At 42.0% G+C, this 19410-nt stretch overlaps 1 protein-coding gene across 2 annotated transcripts; it reads right to left on the bottom strand.

The window, feature by feature from the left end:
- Nucleotides 1-683: 683 nt before the first annotated feature.
- On the bottom strand, nt 684-10604 carry dhx8 (DEAH (Asp-Glu-Ala-His) box polypeptide 8). Of its 2 annotated transcripts, XM_085169610.1 has the most exons (23): nt 10413-10603; nt 10047-10132; nt 9896-9968; nt 9704-9795; nt 9032-9138; nt 8500-8871; nt 8202-8346; nt 7686-7892; nt 7477-7564; nt 7147-7244; nt 6365-6512; nt 5701-5882; nt 4219-4413; nt 3909-4094; nt 3608-3818; nt 3323-3504; nt 2977-3117; nt 2700-2855; nt 2388-2525; nt 2104-2232; nt 1489-1685; nt 1219-1398; nt 684-1118 (listed from the first exon to the last, which is right to left on the bottom strand). In XM_085169610.1, the coding sequence occupies exons 1-23, from the start codon at nt 10519-10521 to the stop codon at nt 899-901; spliced, it is 3642 nt and encodes a 1213-aa protein (XP_085025736.1). In that variant the 5' UTR covers nt 10522-10603; the 3' UTR covers nt 684-898. The 2 variants fall into 2 exon arrangements, with proteins under 2 accessions (XP_085025736.1, XP_085025735.1); XM_085169609.1 differs by having other exon boundaries at nt 3608-4094; nt 10413-10604.
- Between the last annotated feature and the right edge of the window lie 8806 nt (nt 10605-19410).

Raw genomic sequence — 19410 nt, 5'->3', positions numbered from 1 at the left:
GAAAGCTGAGCTAGAAGTTGAAGCTTTTAATTTACCAACTGATCAGGAAGAGTAACTTGGACATGCAGAGGAAGCTCAGAGCAGCCACCCCACCTTCCCATCCAAAACAAATCAGCTAAGGTGGTTTGGGCATCTGATGAGGACCTCCTCTGGATGACTCCCATTGGATGTTTTTCTGGCACACCTAACCCAGAGATCTGTCTGGCATCCCTCAGGAGGAAGAGAAAAAGCTCTGACTCGACTTCAGATAGCTGGATAAAAATGGATGGATGACAACAAAATCTTAACAGGCTTAGGAAAATTCAGTATTTAATGAGAACACGTTTTCATAGTTTCACTGTAATTCTTTGATACACCGACAAGTGAAAGTCTCAATTCCTGTACAAAATACATCAAACAAATGTTTTTCCATCCTTTTACTCTGACATCAGTTGATTAGTTAAAATATAAAAGCCCCATTATGATTTCCTTTAGGTCATTACTTAAGACTTAACATTGCAGTACAATGTTACTGTTACAATTTAGAGAATAGAAATAAATATAACATTGTTTTGCAAAATCTGCAAACAGAACATTAAAACCGCCAATTTTTCCTGCTAGTCTTAAACAAAGGAAATACCTCGGGTGTTTCTAAAACAACTGACACCAAGATTCCCATCACATCTCAATTTCTTTTAAAAAACAACAAAAAGTCAAGAGTCAAGACGAATACAGAAATGTGATCAGTAAGTTTTGGTGGAAAATGTACACTGTTTACAAAACTGAAAGGAGGAATGACTGCAGCGTCAAATCAAACTGTGACCCTGCAGGGTTTTCCCAGTGCTGGTACGAGACCACACGTCCGACTTTGTCACTACTGTCCAAGTACCCGAGTTGCGCGTTTGTGATGTCACACACATTATCGGCGTCTGAAGGCGCGTGAGATTCTCCAAGCGTTGGGCTCTTCGTAACGGTTGTACAGGGGCTCGAGGCGCTGCTGTTTCTTCTGCTTGCTGAGGCGGGTGGGGTCGGACACTTTAAAGAAGGCAGGTGCGAACTCCACCAGCCAGCGAGGGTCGATGGTGGTCACCTCACGCATGTACTCCTTTGTAGTCAGCACCAGCTCGTGGTACACGACCCTATCGACAAAGAGTTTGAGAAATCAGACAGTGCTCGACTTGCAAGAAAGATTTACTTCCTCTTTCGCTGTGGCACAGTAAAACTGAAATGCTGACATACCACTCGGGCTGCCGGTTGAACAGAGCACTGGAGGGGTGGATGTAAACAACTTGCTGGTCTATCAGGGTTCTGTAGCCCTCCTGAGGATCTTTTTTGGCCGCATTCCTGAAGAAACCACTGCAGATGGCTTTCTGGACTCGCACAGTAGCTTTACCACAAGATACTACATCCAGTTTATGTCTAGAGAGAAAAGAACATGTTAAATCTTTATAAGCAATATCATTTCTTGTGCTACCGTTAACATTTAAAGTGATTTTAGCTCTAATGTACCTGTCCATGATCCCCAGCATCTGTTTGCGGATATCCTGGGCTCTGCGCAGGGAGCGAGCCTGGATGAAGTTCTCGTAGCACCAGGGGTTGGAGAACTTGTTGTTCTTCCAGGAGTTGTAGACAGCTAGCAGGGTGAGGTGATCACCCTCAGGTTGGTGGAACTTTGCCTTCTTCTGGTCAGCCAAGGCCTGCTTGTCCTTTAACACAAAAAATGGGGGGGGTCATTGAATTCAGAATACATTTCATAATCTTTTACTATAAAAATGTTAAAAACATCACAAACACTCAGCTGCAGCTCTCATAGCCACCTGCTCCCAGATTTCAACATTTGTAAAGTTTTTATGAAACTTTGCATTTTCAAGTTTAAATGTTTCTTAAAAACATCTGAAGTAAATAAGTCCTGAGGTTGCTAAAGATTTCCCAGAAGTGTTCATTTCCACTGGACATCCATTAATCTGTATGAAGTGGCCTTGATGTCGACTTAATGCAGTTAAACCTTAGTGGATTCAATGCTCCATTGATTCAAAGGAAGCGCTACCACAACACATTGCATGACTGCTTACACAGATAAGGAATGAGATGTGTAGAAATGACTGGACGGTGTTCAAAGCATACCTTAGGCCTGTAAAAGACATTCTGCACAGACAGCATCGACACGATTGTGAGCATCTCTTCGCTGCAGCCCAGATGGACGGACATGATCAGCATCTTACACAACATGGGCTCCAGAGGGAACTCGGCCATCTAGCAGACACAAACGCACGGGAGATTAAAAGTCTTATCAGAATAACAGAAAGACAAGAAGTTAAAGAAAATACAGCTACATAAATCTGATTACATGTCGATTTATCTGCTCTTCTTTGCAGCAGAGAGAAACCATTGGGTAAAAACATCCTTACCCTTCGACCCAGTCGTGTGAGTAAGCCTTCATCGTCCAGAGCTCCTAAGGTGTAGAGCTGCTCCATGGCTGTGATCAGAGTCTCCATAGGAGGAGCGTCCATGAAGTCAAAAGACAGCAGATCATTGATGCCCATTGCCTGGAGGAGTCAATATTAATATGAACGTTAGTGATCTGAAACGTGGTCTAGAGGTCTAGTTTACCTCTCCTGTCTGTTAGTTGTTGTTGTTTTTTAACTCGTTTAATTTCTTCTTCTCAATAACGCAGGATGTCATCCTATGCATGATAAGAGCTGAAGGACAACAGCTCCTACCTTCAGCGACAGCACAGTGCTGGCCAAGTTGGTTCTCTGGATTTCAGGTACATTGGTTGTCAGCATCTCATCTCTGTAGGCTCTCTCAGTGTACAGCCTGTAACACTTTCCTGGGCCTGTTCTGCCGGCGCGACCTGCCCTCTGCTTAGCCTGAGCCTGGAGCAAACACAATAAAGAGTTTTATCTCACACTAAATCATTTCGAAACACTAATGCCTTCAGCGAGGCTCTAAGAGCTCCTTTGCTACGACATCAAGTACATCACAAAGCCGCTGTACCTGTGAGATTGGCGTCACCACCAGCTGATCAATGCCAGTCTTAGAGTTGTACACTTTCTGCTTGACAAAGCCTGGATCTACAACATAATAGATTCCATCGATGGTCAGAGAGGTCTCTGCAATGTTTGTGGCGATGACAACCTGAGAGAAAGAACAAAGGACGTTATATATTTGCTCTGAAGCAACAAAATATCCTGAACACACTGACTAAATCACTGAAACATATCATATGAACCAAACTTTTAGTTCTACAGACAAATGAAAAGAGACAGTTACACAAATTGTAATTTTTGAACAAAACAAATGTTATATGTTTCTATAGATTCTAAAGATTTACTGAAGGTACCTTTCTGCTGCCTGGGGGTGCTGGGTCAAAGATTCTGGTCTGCATCTCACTGGGCAGGGCAGAATAAACTGGCAGAATGATCAGCTCAGGAACATCAGGCCCAAGAGACTTCATTCTCTCATAAAGGATCTCACAGGCTGTGTCGATCTCCTCCTGTCCAGTTAAAAACACCAGGATGTCTCCTGCAAAGGAAGAGTCACAGTAAGATGGATGACATGGACCGATACTGGAGTCCAAAGGTGGAAAGAACATCCATTTTTCATGACTTAAAGAGAAAAAACATACCTGGAGGCTCAGTCAGATGAATCTGCATGACAGTGATGAGGCTGGCATCCAGGTAGTCCGTCTCAGGTTCTTTGGTGTAAAGAACCTCTACCGGATACGTTCTGCCGGGGATGGTGAAAATGGGTGCTTCATAGAAATACTGAGAGAACTTCACAGCATCCAGTGTAGCTGATGTCACAATAAGCTTCATGTCTGTGCGCTTCTGTACAGTCTGACAAACACAAGAAGAAACACTCAGAATCCCTTTTTGTCTCTGATTCTCCATTAAGTCAGAGATTAAATGTAGGAAACCTTTGCTTACCTTCTTGAGGAGGCCAAAAAGAACATCAGTGTGGATTGTCCTCTCGTGAGCTTCATCTAACATGATAATGGCGTACTGGCCCAACTCGGAGTCAATCAAACACTCTCTCAATAACATACCGTCTGTCATGTACTTGATCACAGTCTCAGGACTTGTGCAATCCTCAAAACGGATGGTGTAGCCCACCTGGAAAACACAAAAAGATAAGTCCCAATGAGATTAAGCAAAGCTGCAGTGTGCAAAAGGTGCTCGGTAATTATATACTGTAACACGATTGCACTTTACTCAAGATTAGAAATATTTAACTCACCTCTTGTCCCAGACAACAACCGTACTCCTCAGAGACTCTCTTAGCCACTGACATGGCAGCCACACGACGGGGCTGCGTACAGCCAATCTTCCCCCTGGCTGTGTAACCAGCCTCTGCCAGGTACTGGGTGATCTGTGTGGTCTTTCCAGATCCCGTCTCTCCAATGACGATCAGGATCTGGTTGTCGTGAACAGCCTGCAACAGATTAACAAGGACACGGCAACAGTTAGTAACTGGTAAACAAAAAGCATCCATCCTTATTTGGGTTTGTTTTTTTTAGAGGGAATAACAGAGTTTTTGTTGGGGGTGTTATATTTTACTTTGTCAGAACCAGAAGAAAGAAGACACCAACTAAAAATCTGGTCATTAACATTACTAAAAGCTCAATTAACCTAATCATCAACACCAAGGACCAAGTTAATGTAAAACATTTTAAGAACTTTTACATACCAACTTGAAAATGTCATTGCTAAATCTTAGAGAAAACGTGAAAATATCCTCTCTAGGATAGCTATTTGTTATTAGACTTGCACATGTCAATTTTTCCACCCCACTGGGCTGAAGCTTTGTGGATTTTTGTATTTTGAAGATGTCTCCAAAAGTTGATTCTGTTCATCTGGACGTAGCGTTTTCTGGGAGAAATGTTTCGTCACTCATCCAAGTGACTTCTTCAGTCTCAGCTGACTGCAGGTTTCCCCAATCTTATAAACAGTACATTTGCATAATGACTGAAACCAGTGGACACACTTTCAAGGATGAGGATGTACACATCCTGGACGCTGGTTTGAGCGTGGAGTCAAGGAGGCCATTTACGTGAAAAGGGAAAGACCATCTCTGAATCAAGGAGGGGGCCTAAGGGTACATCTTTCACCAACTTACAATGCTGTGATTGCAGCCATTCCCCAACTCTCTGTGAATGGTACTCATGGCCATTGATCAGTGGTTGTTGATCAATGGTCATGAGAATTTGCATAATTATGATTAAGGAACTGACCTCACAGCCCATTGTTCCTTCAGTGGGCTGGTTTCAGTCAATCAAACCTGCAGTCAGCTGAGACTGAAGAAGTCACTTGGATGAGTGACGAAACGTTTCCCCCAGAAAACGCTACGTCCAGATGAACAGAATCAACTTTTGGAGATTTATTTTCCTGGATGATTGAGAATGCATCAAGATATTTTGAGGATGTTTTTAGGCTGAGGATGTTTCAGTATTTCATAAGTTTTTTATTACACAACATACCCTGAAACGCTCAAACTATAAATGACCAGATTAGCCCTACAGTCAGATTGGGCAATCTAAACTTTCAAAGTCCAATTTTAGTCATTTCAATTCTTTTTAAAGGCCATTTATAGGTGAAAGCATCTGCCCAGGACGTTTAACAACCTGCAGCCATCTTTGAATAGATTCAGTTAGAAACAAATTTTTGAAACGTGAAATTAAATCTCAGAAATTTCTCCCACTGAGTTTAAACTGTAATGAACCTGAATGAGCTGCTCTTTCAGCTTGTAGATGGGTAGGCTCTCTCTCTGCTCCAGGATAGAGAGCTGGGTCTTCTTTCCATAGGATGCCTTGTTCCCTCCAAACGCATGTTTCTTCCACTCTGGGATGTCATTGGGCATCATGCCAATGCCTCTCATGTTAGCGGCAATCTGTCGACCATCAGCTGTAAGGGAGAAGAGGAAATGTATCTAGCTTTACAACTCAAGTTTGACCGCATATTAAGCTACATCTCTGTTGGGTCGGCAGAATAATGCCCACCAGTGGAAGCCATCTAGACCACCTTGTGCTTAAGGAGGGCACACAGGCACACTAAACCATGACAAGACTATTCCGGCCAGATGGGGGGCTGCAGGAAACCAGATAACTATCTCCAGTACCGGCAAGCCTGAGGGGTGCTGTCTGCCAGCATGGAGGAAGTGTCGTGTCTGGGCTGTGGTTTTTAATAAGCAGGGCTAGCATACATGCTACAGTGCTACATTAATTTAAAGCTTATCCAAAAGCAAAGATAAAATATTGTCCAATAACATCTGAAAACCCAATTTAAGATACTTCCTCATGTCATGATTGCAGATGTGCTGTTCAACAAACTCCTATTTAGCATCAATTTAAAACTGATTTAATGAGGACGTCCAAAAGATTTCTTACCATCTGGCAGCGGGTCAACCCAGTGTTTGTTCAGCCCCATGGGGATGGAGTCCATCTCTGCTTCCCGTGCCGCCTGCTTCAGTTCTCGTCTCTCTTTTGCCAGAGCACTCTGCATCATGGCTGCCTGGGACAGCGAGCCATCTGGATTCTATGAAGAGCACAGGAAGAGATCATAATTAAATACCATATAAATCATTACATCCAAATTAAACCACATACTGTATTGCTCAGACTATAAGATCACTATCAGCAGGAGATGGTGTTTTATGCACCAAGTTGTGCCTTTTCCTGAATCAGTCCATGGTGATATATTACAGAAACTCATTTACTTCATAACATTAAAACTTTATAAACTCATCCATCTTTTTTCACCATTCTTGCTCAAGGCTGTGGTTAAGCTGGTTGGAAAGGTTCACCAGTCTATCCCAGCGCTGACACAACCACTCACACCTACAGCCAACTCAGCATTACCAATTGACCTAATCTGCATGTTCCACTGGGAGGAACCTAGAGAGAACCCACGCAGGAAACATGCAAATTCCTTACAGAAAGGCTCCAGCTGGCCAATGGATTCAAACCAGGGACGTTCTGTTTGTTTGACTGCCGAGATGTTTAAATTTACTTATTAAATATAAACAAGAATATTTCGCCAGAATTATAATATAATTAATTCAATTTATAAATCACAGCAGGCTGCTGGAAAACTTTATGGCCTGATCATTTTTTGAAAATTTACTCCTAGTTTATTCTTTTTTCCCTTTCACTCAAACTTCTACTGTTACCTTGACAATCTTGACAGGGCTCATGTCCATACTTTGCTTCGTGTGGCCTCTCAGAAACGGTGGTTCCTCTTCAACCAGCTCAATTTCCAAGTCTTCATCTGTATGATATGAAACCAACCAGTTAGCAATCAGGTCACACTTAGTCATGGTTCACATGAACAAGAGCAAATACACGATTTAAATGTTCAAGAAGAACAAATATACAAGATAGTATTAAATATTTATACTGAAATTGTTTAAATACTTGATGACTGTTTTATTAAGTGCCTTTACTAGCCTGAATTACTCATTTATTAAAGCAGTTCAGTCATAGACAAAACAATTTCTTACCCTCTTCATCATCAACTTTAGGAAGGATGCCTGTCTCATCATCAAAATCAGGAAATTCTTCTTTGGACAAAACATTGGCAGCAATCATCTGAGGAAATTTACACAACAAGAGCATTTTTATTTTATTTATTTTTTTAACAAACACCTTTTAAAATTAGATAGACGCACAGACATAAACGAAGCTTCAGCCACTTCAAATGTGAACCCACCTGTTTGATCTCCCACTTCTCTGGGTCTGAGATTTTGGTGAGCCTCTTGCGCTCCAGTGTGTCATCCTGTTCCAGCTCCGGCGCGTGGCCGAGGTTCAGGTTGCTCGGCCGATCGGGATTCCTCATGGAAATTTCCTCCCCCCCGTCGGGGCCAACGTTCCTCCTCCTGTTGGGGTTCAGGTCTTCTCCCGTCTCCTGGTCTACATCCTGGCAAACAGAGGAGGAAATAAAAAATCCATTATCTGTACCCGGAGCTGAGACACAACGGCTGAAAAATCTCAAGGAAAATTTGATTTAGTTCCACTGGCTGAAACTCACCAGAATGAATAAATACATACATTTATTTATCATTTATAATATAATAAATGTAAAATTAATTAACAACAAATTATTTGTTAAAAATCTTATTTCTTCAGGCAGGATCAGAAGGAAGATTTCCTTCACTTTAACACAGAAAATCTCTACTTACTTTATTAAAATCATCTGAGCACTACACTGTTATGTTTTGTTTTTTACCTTCATACTGAGGCTGGTCTTGGACCCTGTGAACGACAGCACCTTGACTTTGACTCTTTGGCCTTTGCTAACAACGTCGGCCACGTTGGCCACACGGCCCTCCCTGCGCAGCTCAGAAATGTGGACCAAACCCTCCCATCGCTTCCTAGAAATTGAGAAGATGATCATGGACAACTTTAACAATGAAATAAGAGACAGGACATTTCTAAATAGTATGCACTGAAAACATCTTTAGTAACCAGCAGGTCCCTTTAAAACTGAAGGTATATTTATACAATGTTTGCGACCTTATACTAACCTGAGTCCCTCAAGCTGAACAAAGCATCCAAACTGCATGATGCTGGTAACCTTTCCATTGTAGATATCACCAACAGAAGGCTCCTCAGGTGGAGGACGATCCACGTGTTTGTCCTTCCAGCGGTCAGACTCTCTCTCTTGGTCTTTTCTCGGACTAGGTGAGCGCTCAGACCAGCGGGAAGATTTGTCTCTTCTCTTGCCACGGTCTCTATCTCTATCTCTATGCCGATCACGGTCTCTGGAGCGTGACCTGGATCTGGAATAGGATCGGGAACGATGCCGTCTCTTTCGGTCCTTTTCCCGATCTCTGTCTCGATCTCTGTGTCTGTCTTTTTCTCTGCTTCTGCTGCGACTTCGCCTGTTTTTTTCTGATCTACGAGAGGAGAAAAGCCAAAAATACATAATACAATAAACACAACAATAATATCCTGAATTCAAACAGCCGTCGCAAGTTTGCTAGTTGGAGCACAGGTATCAGAGATTTAAATAAACCCAACAGGACAATGAAATGTGACCAGTGACTTGAGTCTTACCTGTTCTTGCTCCCTTTGGACTCTGTCCCACTGACACTGGGCATGAACATTTCCAGTTCCTTCATGGCATCAGCTGCTACTTTAACATCATCTTCATCCAGGAGAGCCTACAAAGTTCAGTATAACAAAAATCAGTCAACATAAATTAGTCAACGTTTCTATTTAGTGTTTGTTTTTTCTTTTATTTACCCATTTTTTAAACCCACATAGGACACTAGCTGAATAAATTAAAAACCTGATGAGATTGTGAGTGCTTCAGAGCAACGTATGTTAGACATGGGAGGATGAAAAATTACCTTGATTTACTTACAATTACAAATCCTGTTGCCTACCTACAAGCATCAATACCACATTTGGTATTTTGTGTATATATTGTCAGTATATATTGTATTATCATCGCAAAGTTTCTTAAAATATTGTAATTTTGAGGCTGCATCTCCTATCTGTACTGCCAACACCAGCCCTTTCATGTAAACACAAAGAGGAAAATCCTGGGTTCACTTATCAAAATGATAACCAGCTTAGTGACACTGCTTAGCCTGATTGTCAGCAGAAGACACCCTGTGTGTGTTTAGATCGTTTCTTTGTACAGGACCCATGTGTACAAGCTTGTTTTGCAATAAAGATAATATGGACACTGCAGCTTCATGACAGTGTGATAAAGCCACACACCTTCGGTGCCGGCTCATTTGGTCTACACAGTGCAGGAAACATCTCCCTCAGCTTTTCCTTTTCTGACTTCGGCTTAGCCACGGACTCGGATGCTGGAAGAGGAGTACACAGTTAGAAATGTCACTTTTAAGGAGGAAAATATGTCCTTGGGACCATTAGCTGCCCAGTTTACAGTTAGCCTAACTACTTTACCTTTACTTGTAGATGCTTTGGATGGTGGTCGCATCGTCTGAATGAGCCTGAGCAGATTACTGATGAGAGAATCCTACAATAAGCGAAGAAAACGTTAATGTTCAGTTGAATAACAATGAGCTTCATGAACAACTCGTAGAGACTAACTTACTGTGAATTCGGCTCCATTTTCGAGTAAAAGTGCTTTGAATCCATCAAAGCTCGGTTGTTTTTCGGCAAGGCTGATGACAAATTCAGCTATAAAGGAACCACAAACAACACATTAACGAAGAACTAGATGAGACTCATAACTGTCGAAGTTTATATCCCAGCATTAAAAAGTGACCCACAACGAATTTATTGAAGGATTAGTATGTAAAGTTTTTTTAAATATAGTAAACGACACAATACATCCAAAAAGAACTCATATGTTGACAGTAAATACAGATGCTAGTTTGCTAACAACCGTTAGTTAGCATAAGCTAGCTAGCTAGCTAGTTTTGGCAGAAGGCGATTTTTAAAGGCATAAAATACGTACCTAAGTCTTTGTCATTTATTCCCAGATGGTTGTCAAGCTCCGTGCAGACTTTCGACACTAAAGACAGATATTCGAGCTGCGATAGCTCGTCGATTCCGATGTCTGCCATCGTCCACGAGTTGTTTTTGTTCACACAACGTAGACGCCGGCAGACATATTGGATATGGGCAACATCCCCTTCCGCCCTTTACGGAAACACTTAGTAGAGTTCAAGGTCTGGCTCCTACTTGCCACACGATGGCGCTCAAGACCCTCACAATAAATTTGAATTGAAACGTCTCCACCACAGATGTCTTCACATGTGTGGTTTTCATTTCATGTCGTTTGCAAGAGGTTTGCCAGTTCTTAGCCCATATGCTTTTCTCCTTATTTTGCCTTTTGTGCTTGTTTTATAAACTGTATATGGTTTATTCGTGCAAATGTTTAATACATTATTTTTTGCCACAGTATAGATGATAAATTGACTTTTTTTTTTTCATGTTTTATGCTCTTTCTTTTCAAGTGGCGAGAAATGAAAAAATAAAGCCAGCACCAGCCCCTCTTATGTTCACTTGAGGTTTCTCTGAAAGCAAGTTAATGCCCATAGACTCCTTTATTAAAGCATCTAAACTTCGCTTCATTAAAAAAAAAGCATGTTTAGAACCTAACACCATAAATGAATTTGGTATGTAATGAGTTAGGTGTGGCTGTTTTGACTGACAGGTGTGCTGACACAGGGAGCTGTAGCTGACAATTGTCTTCTGTGCTTCACCCCCACTAATCTGAGGCACTGAAGTGAACCTTTCACCAGTGAACCTTTCTCTATGTTGTGAACTTCTTTCGGCCCATTTTAGTACAAATATCACAAGAATCTGGTACATGGTGAGTGAAAATTCTAGTATATAGCTGTTCTTTGCATCCATAAAGTGAATAAATACAGCATGGTGACAGGTAAATATGAACACATCTGGCAACAAAATGGGCAAAATCCTAAAGATGAGGCTTTGAAATGCAGATCCAAAAACCAGTGGATGATGTTATGATGATGGGTCATAGCTTGGGATGCATTTCAAAACATAAATGTCTCTTGTTGCCTTGTTGCATAAAAAAACGTTGCAGTGCAATGAATAATTAATTGCCACTGATGAGTGCAGGATATTTGAAATGATAAAAGAAAGCCTCAACCCTGCTACTAATGGTATGTGGACAGGTATAGTTGCCGTCTTGACTTTTATGGTTTTGGCCAGAGAATGTAAAGGCACTCCTCTGTTTCAGCACGTCATGCACATACCCAGTCCATTAAGATACGTTTTTTTATGCTTAAGTAGCGAGCAGCCCTTACCTCATCCCCATCCAACGCATTTGCATGAAATTGCAAATGTTTGTGGGAACTACTCTCTGCAGTTAGATCTTTACACAAGAGCAGAGGCCGCTAGCAAATGAACGACCAGTGATTTGGCATGAAATGTTCAGCAACCGCACATATGAACATTTAAAGATTACCCACATGCACATGCTGAACTATGTGTATGGGTCATGAGAAGCAAAGTGATTTGCAACAGCAAGAATTCAGTTTCTAGTAATGAATCACGCTGCGCATTCGTGAACGTTTATGCAGTTTCACGCTATGACTTTACTTCTGTTTTTGTTTCTGCCACTGTCGCTGATTCATAGTTCTTCACCCACTAACTGCTTTATCTGTTGTGGAGTCTTGAGATCGTCTCACTGAGGTAAAGGTGCAAGGAAAATCAAGACTATGTTGTATCACCTGCATCTTAACTTACTGCAAAAAGCTATGTTTATATGATAAATTAAGGTATGCACTGCACAGGAGATATCCTTCCTCGTCTACTCCTTGGATACCTCCCAGCTTTGATCTCATGACTGATAAATCGCCTGCAGTCTTATAGCTCTTTTAAACCTCAGCTTCGCTCTGCAGAACCCTTTGTTTCTCATTCTCACTCATATATGCGCCCCAAAGGGGGCAGAGCTCCCATGTAAACTGCTCGTTTACCATTGGGAAAAACCCGGAGTTCTAAGTTTTACCCAAGGACACTTCGGCACAGGGTGGGACCAGAGATCAAACTGCTAACCCTGCGATTAATGGACACCCCACCCATCTTATGAACCCTAGTGCATGTTCGCACACACACACATACATACACCACCACCATCTGTCTGTTTACACATTTCCCTCAGTTGGTGTCTAGTTGGCTCCCTCCTCACAAGCCTCCTGCCGATAATCTCCTTATTAAAATCAATCCTCATTACCATTCATAAACACACTACTTATTTCACACCACACTTTAATCCTGATTAAGAGCCTCGTTTTCACATAACATCCACATAACTTCTGACATTTTATCATTTTTGAAAAGAACATTATCTCCCAATGTGTTTTGCCGTGTCAGACGAGTCCTGAATTTCACTCATGTTTGATCTTTTTTTCCCATTTTACTTCACTTGACATTTCTGCCATCACATCCTTCCATTTGTTCCTGTAGTATGACTTAGCCAGAAAGGGATTCTCATGGAGAACCTCCCATTGTAGCAGTCTGCTTTCCTAATAAATCCCTCATGATCTTTTGCAAGTCAGTTTCTCCCACTCTCACACTGTTCAAAATGCAATCTGGAATTTATTTCACTGTTTATCTCTTCGGTACTGTCTATGCTGCCAAAAGTTCAAAGCATGTACATAGCGCAGCCAGAAATGTGTGGACACCTGAACATTACACCCATATGTGATTGTAAAAGATCTCATTCCAAAGGTATGGGCATTAATCTACTGGAACAATGGCCTCCAATCTTCAGGAACAGGCTCAGATTCTGCCACAATAGTATTAGCGAGGTTGAGCATGGAGATTGGGTGATAAAGTCTCACTAACACTTGGTGTTCTGATTCATCCCAAGGCTTCTGAATAGAGATGAGGTCAGAAAATTTGCATCTGGCTTTGCATGCTATGCTATTGTCATGTTGAAACATGCAGTTGGCACTTATTTTTCTAAAGAGCCCGTACTTCACTTTAAAGCATGGGTGTCGAACTCCAGGCCTCGAGGGCTGGTGTCCTGCAGGTTTTAAATAACACCCAGGTCCAACACACCTGAATCAAATGATTAGGTCATTACCAGGCTTCTGGAGAAGTTCAAGATAAGTTGAGGAGGTAATTTAGCCATTTAAATCAGCTGTGTTTGGATCAAGGAGACATCTAAAACATGCAGGACACCAGCCCTCGAGGCCTGGAGTTTGACACCTGTCCTTTAAAGCATACAAATACTATCACCCATAAAATGAAGCTAATGCAGGGGTGTCGAACTCCAGGCCTCGAGGGCCGGTGTCCTGCAGGTTTTAAATAACATTCAGGTCCAACACACCTGAATCAAATGATTAGTTCATTACCAGGCCTCTGGAGAACTTCAAGATAAGTTGAGGAGCTAATTTAGCCATTTAAATCAGCTGTGTTGGATCAAGGAGACATCTAAAACATGCAGGACACCGGCCCTCGAGGCCTGGAGCTCGACACTTGTGAGCTAATGGGTATGTTCAGTAAGGAACACCAGTAATCATGCGTCTGTGTGGTATCCTGTGTGTTCAGGCTACAACTCTATTCTTTACATTGCTTCTTCTTTCACACGCTTTCAAACTCAGTACTGACACCATGTCTTGGTGCATGCTTAAGAAAGGAAATCTGAGAAAGACGATTTTGTTCATGTAGACGTAGTGTTTTCATTTCATCTCCTCACACTGAAAAGGTCATGTCGAGAGGGACAGAATCAACTTTATGGGATCAGTAATGGCACCGTTACTCTAGACCAGTCCTTTTCTTGCCCATCTTCTGTGAGCCAATAAGCCTCTTTCCTGTGTGCTTCAGTAATCTCAGTACTCTTCTGTCAGTCTGCTTTTAGGAGTATCATTCGTGTATCCCTTTTTCCCATTTCCACCTCTCCCTGGTCATTCAGAGCCTCATTCAAGCCTACATCGTTCACCTTTACCAGCACCAACATCTAGACTCTACAGAGATCCTTACCAAAATCCAATCATCACTGGGACTCAGAAGTGCTATGATGATTCAATGGAGTATGATCAAGAAATAGCTTATTAATCATATTTGAATTATTACTAAGCTTATTAATTAGAATCAAATGTTAATAAACCACATTTCAAAGCATCTCGCTTTATCGAACTTCATATAAGAGGTGAGTGCACTTTCTAAATCTAAAAAGTGAAGTCAGTGCGATACTGCCTTAAACTGTCATTTTTTCGACTACTCCAGTTGCAATGACATTTCAGGTAGTGTAGAAGTTATAGGAAAATGGCACTTGTCTCCCATAAGACTATGGGCTTAGTGCTGGTTCACGTTGTCCTGTATATGACAAAGACAGTCCCCATTACGGAAATGTGGGGATGTACTTTGCTGCGTTCTTGCTTCTCATGCAGATCTGCACCACACTCACCAACAATGACAACAGCAACAACTTAGGGCTTCATTAACGAACTTCACTAATTGGGAACTTCACAGTGACTACACCCATCTTTTATACAGTTGATGCTGTTGCTATTTAAAGCTTGTTAGCGAACACAATGTCTCCTGTATGTTTAATCTAACTACTCAGATGACAGTTTATGCTTTCAGGGCAAGTTAAGTGCTGTAACTATTTCTTAGTGAACAGGTGCAGCGACTCTCTGGAGTCTTGTTACAATCATTTATCAACTATTCAACTATTGTTTGTTGGTGTTTTTAGATGCTTTAAGGAGAGATGAAATAGCTGTTTCCAAAATCTTTTCCAAGCTCTGTAAGATGAATGTCTTCATGCCAAAATATTTTTGGTATAGCAATGAGTAAATCCACCATCCTTCCAATAGAACATGCCCAGAACCCCGTGGGCTAAGGCCCAGCCACCAGGCACTCTCCCTCAAGCTACCTCCCCAGGCCTGGCTCCAGAGTGGTGCCCTGGTAACCCTATACTGGGCAGGATAAACTGGTCCCATGATTTTTTTTTTCATGGAGGTCCTCTAAATCACTCTTTGTCTGGCCCCCCACCAGGCAGTTTGCCCCAGGAAACACTGTCAGGGGCAAAGGGCAACATAGCCCCTAGGATCATTGGGACACAAACCCTGTACTGTAGTGAGGGGACTCTTACTCCATATCTACCAAAACACACAAGACTGTCCTGCAAGCTTATGTTGCACTGTTGTATATACTGCATGCCATGGATTCTGTTACATGACCAAGAGCATAAACAGTATACTATAAAAGCTACTTTTGGCTGCTCTCCTTTCACAAGGGGTCACAACAGTTAGTAGTCCCACATAGCTTGACTTCAGAGAGTTCTATGCCAGATGCCTTTCCTCTGACACAACTCTAAAGGGATTTGTGTCTCCAGCTAGCATCAAACCAACAACCTTTCATTTGTAAAGCAAATATGTTAACCACTAGACTATGAAGCAACCATATATAGTGTCTTATGTACTTGAGTATTGGTACAACGACATAAAAGCTGACTCAGGTAAAGTCCAGACAGTCAGTGGTGGTCTCTTGTCTTCAAACTGAGAAAAGTTTAACTTGGGACTTCCACATTTTGCATTACGAACAGTTATTTTACCTGCTGACTTGAACTTGCTGAATGCCATTGACTTTTTATGGTGTTGTGGTTGCCAGATTGCTGGAAATTGCACATCCGTTTTACTGATTATGGTGCAGCTAAGTTACAAATAGCTCCAGCATCTATTAGGACCTGGGCAATTTGCCATAATTGAAGGGTGATGAATTCTGGTCTCTACCATAAAATACTGGACGGGGATGTCCAGCCGTCAGTTCATGTTATGTAGCAGGACAATGATCTGAACCCTAAACCGGCTGGTCATGCTTGAAAAAGTTACTTTTTAACGTAGGGCCAGGTAGGTTTGGATGGAGTTGTTCCCCATAACAAATGAAGCCATCACTTAAAAACTGCATTTTGTGTGTACTTGGGCCATCTTTATCTAATGTTACAATTTGTTTGATGAACTGAAACAAACCTGCAAGGAAAGAAGGGGGAAAATACTATTTTACAAAACTGTATTTGGAAACAGGCTGCACCATCTGCTGTGTCAGACTGGGGATTCAAAGATTCATATTCACCAATTAGTTTTTCTCTTTGTCCATTTATGCACATCCAACCAATGTTTATCAAACACGTTCCTCAAACTCCTCATTTCCCCCCGTCACTGCTTTCTCTGTCTGGTGTAGACTTCCAAGACTGTACATATATTTTCATTTAGGGGCCGTTCGAGGGCAATTCTCTCAGTCAGCAGTCCTCACCTGACCTGATTTGAGAGGAAGCAGGGAAACGTATGGGCTAAGGGGGAAGGGAAGTGGGTGGGCTCTCACTTGCATAACAGCCGTCCAATGTAAACAGAACACATGCTAGATGTGCATGTCTGTCCTTACGCACGATTTCTATGGTGAGTGATGATGACGCAAAAGAGGGAGAGACTGCGAGGAGCGAGAAAAGGAGAAAGGGAGAGTGTGCTGTTGTTGGAGGGGATCCATGAAAGATTCTTGAGAAGGTGAGAGTTTAGAAAAGAGTGAAAGAAACAGCCTCCTCTGGATCCCAGTAGTTGGATTTGTATTCTTCTGCTTCACTCTTCTGTTAAAAAGCACACACTGATCTTTGCATAAAGTTCTTTTTAGTTATTCTTGCAATACGTAGTTTGTAGGTTAGAGTCTTGCTGCTAATAGACATCAACACACTAGCACGCCATGTGTTTTTCCTGCCCCTACAGTTGTATGCGTGCCTGTATCCATACATATGAGGGAAGACAGAAAAAGCTGGTTGGGAGTATAAGCATGTCTGCAAACAGTCTTTGGGATTTGAGCATATACTGCAATTGACAGCACAGCTGGCTGCAATGTTCTCCTGCTGCTGAGTGGAAAATTCCTACTATGACCGAGCATGGAGCATTAAGCGTGTATATGTGAGCGAGAGAGTGTATGTGCATGACACACACACCAGTGAGAGCCAGAGAGGAAAAGAGGAGGGCGATCCAAGGGGGGCTGGGCTTGCGTCCAAACAGCAAGTGAGGGATTGGTTGGCGGAAAAGCTGCCTTTGTGAGATCACAGCCCCCACAACAGCTTCCACCCACATGGCGGACTTCATGCGAAAAGGGCCACGCTGCCTACACCCAATTAAAAAAGTGGAACCTTCTAGTCATTCACACTTACCTGCTTCATGCTAACAGACCCGTTTATACACTTCTATAGATGAGTCAGTAAAGACTTCTCACTGGCAAACTGCGGCTGGTATCCTTCATGGAAGTGAAAGTAGCACAAAACACTATGATCTTTTCAGTGCATGCATTGAATGATAACAAATCCCGATATGATGAAAGAGTTGATGTATCATCTGAAAGAAAACTTTTTCGTGTGTGTGTTTCATTTAGGTTTGGTTTTCACCCTCTCAGCGGAAAAGCAGAAAAAAGTTGTCATACATCCTGCTCAGAGTCAAGCAGCAGAAACACACAGTTAGGAGGTGGCATTTAGTATTTAGTGAACTGGCAATTTCCCCAAATGTCAGCTGATTTCTGCTGAAAAGTCAAAAGTTCTCCTCGGGAGCTGCTAGAGACCACAAATATATCTAAAAGGAGTATAAATAGCTCACATGTCATTTGATGCTATTCTTACTTCCATTTATTCCACATCTAGTCCAGTTGTGTAAATAGCAGCTGCTGTTTAAATCACGACTATATAAAGTGGAAATATGGCAGCATTTCTAGTGTGATTTCAAGAATAATCCAGCTTTAAAAGGTATCAATTTAGTTTGATAATAACTGTCACCATCAATTTCATTCTTTAACCGAAGGAGTTAGTGAGCAAACACTGAATAACTGTCAGCAGGCAGTCTTTTTTCAGCATTCAGTCATAGTTATGGCATTGCTTAAACCTACTTTTTAAGCATCACCTGGATGTCCTATATAGACTTTTGAGCAAGAATTTCTTACATTTTAATCTATTTATTGATTACATTAGAATAAAATAAAGTATGCAAATCATAAAGAAAATGGTAAATGGCCTGTATTTGTATAGCGCTTTTACTAGTCCCCAAGGACCCCAAAGCGCTTTACACACTCAGTCATCCACCCATGTGAAGTGTGGACACAAGGACACAAGGACACAAAGATCGAGACTGTCCGAGCCGGGGCTCGAACCGGCAACCTTCCGATTACAAGGCGAACTCCCAACTCTTTAGCCACGATCGCCCCGTGACTCCTGTGACTCAAACAACCAACTCTTAACACTTCCTTATGAGCAAACAGACCTACATGAAGTCACTTGGGCCATTATTATTTTCATTAAAGTAGGAATCCAACTCTTAAAAGTTGTCTTGTCTTGAAAATGAAGGATAAGACTTTCGATCTTCTTGGGAATGTGATAACTGAATTGGATTTTTCCGCCAGCTTAGGTGGGCTTTGGCAAGCTCCACAAGCACTATTCCCAAGTACTCTCTGCTTCATGTCTGTGAAGGTTCTCAGTCATCCAGGTCATTGTAGTCAAAGGAGCTTGCAAAGAAAAGCGTCTGGACTTCTTTAAGTTACTTGAAGACGTTTCACCTCTCATCCGAGAAGCTTCTTCAGTTCTAAGGTCAAATGGTGGAGAGTCCCAGATATAAACCTAGTGGGAGTTTCCCCCCACAGAGGGACAAAAGGACCCCCTGATGATCCTCTAATCTCTGCTTCCTAAAGCATTTTTGATCAGCCAGGTTACCACACCCAGCCTAAAACACCTGGGACTCCTCCCTTCTGTACTGTGGTTTCAATATAGGAGTTCTTTAGGAGGAAACCAATGAGGATAATTGTAACAATCTTGAACAAGATCTTGCATTCCACACTGAAGAGCCAGATGCTCCTCAATCACTTGATGTTGCCAGCGTTCTCCTCCTCTGGAGTCCATACACCCTCTCCATATCTCCTCTGCTGCAGCACTCTTGCCCTCCTCATGCATTGCTTGAAGGTCTCATGTGGTACAGTTGGACCTGGAGCTA

This window comes from Neolamprologus multifasciatus, chromosome 8 (assembly GCF_963576455.1).
Source record: "Neolamprologus multifasciatus chromosome 8, fNeoMul1.2, whole genome shotgun sequence".
In the NCBI taxonomy this organism is placed as follows: Eukaryota; Metazoa; Chordata; class Actinopteri; order Cichliformes; family Cichlidae; genus Neolamprologus; species Neolamprologus multifasciatus.
Note: the sequence above shows the minus strand (reverse complement) of the source record. Positions and strands in the feature narration are given on the sequence as shown.

Coding starts and splice junctions, on each gene's coding strand:
- dhx8 (XM_085169609.1), bottom strand. CDS start 10,521: ATGGCAGACATCGGAATCGACGAGCTATCGCAGCTCGAATATCTGTCT. Junction 8,872..9,031: donor TCCAAAGGGAGCAAGAACAG/GTAAGACTCAAG, acceptor CTCCTCTCGTAG/ATCAGAAAAAAACAGGCGAA. Junction 4,414..5,700: donor TGAAAGAGCAGCTCATTCAG/GTTCATTACAGT, acceptor AATCTGTTGCAG/GCTGTTCACGACAACCAGAT.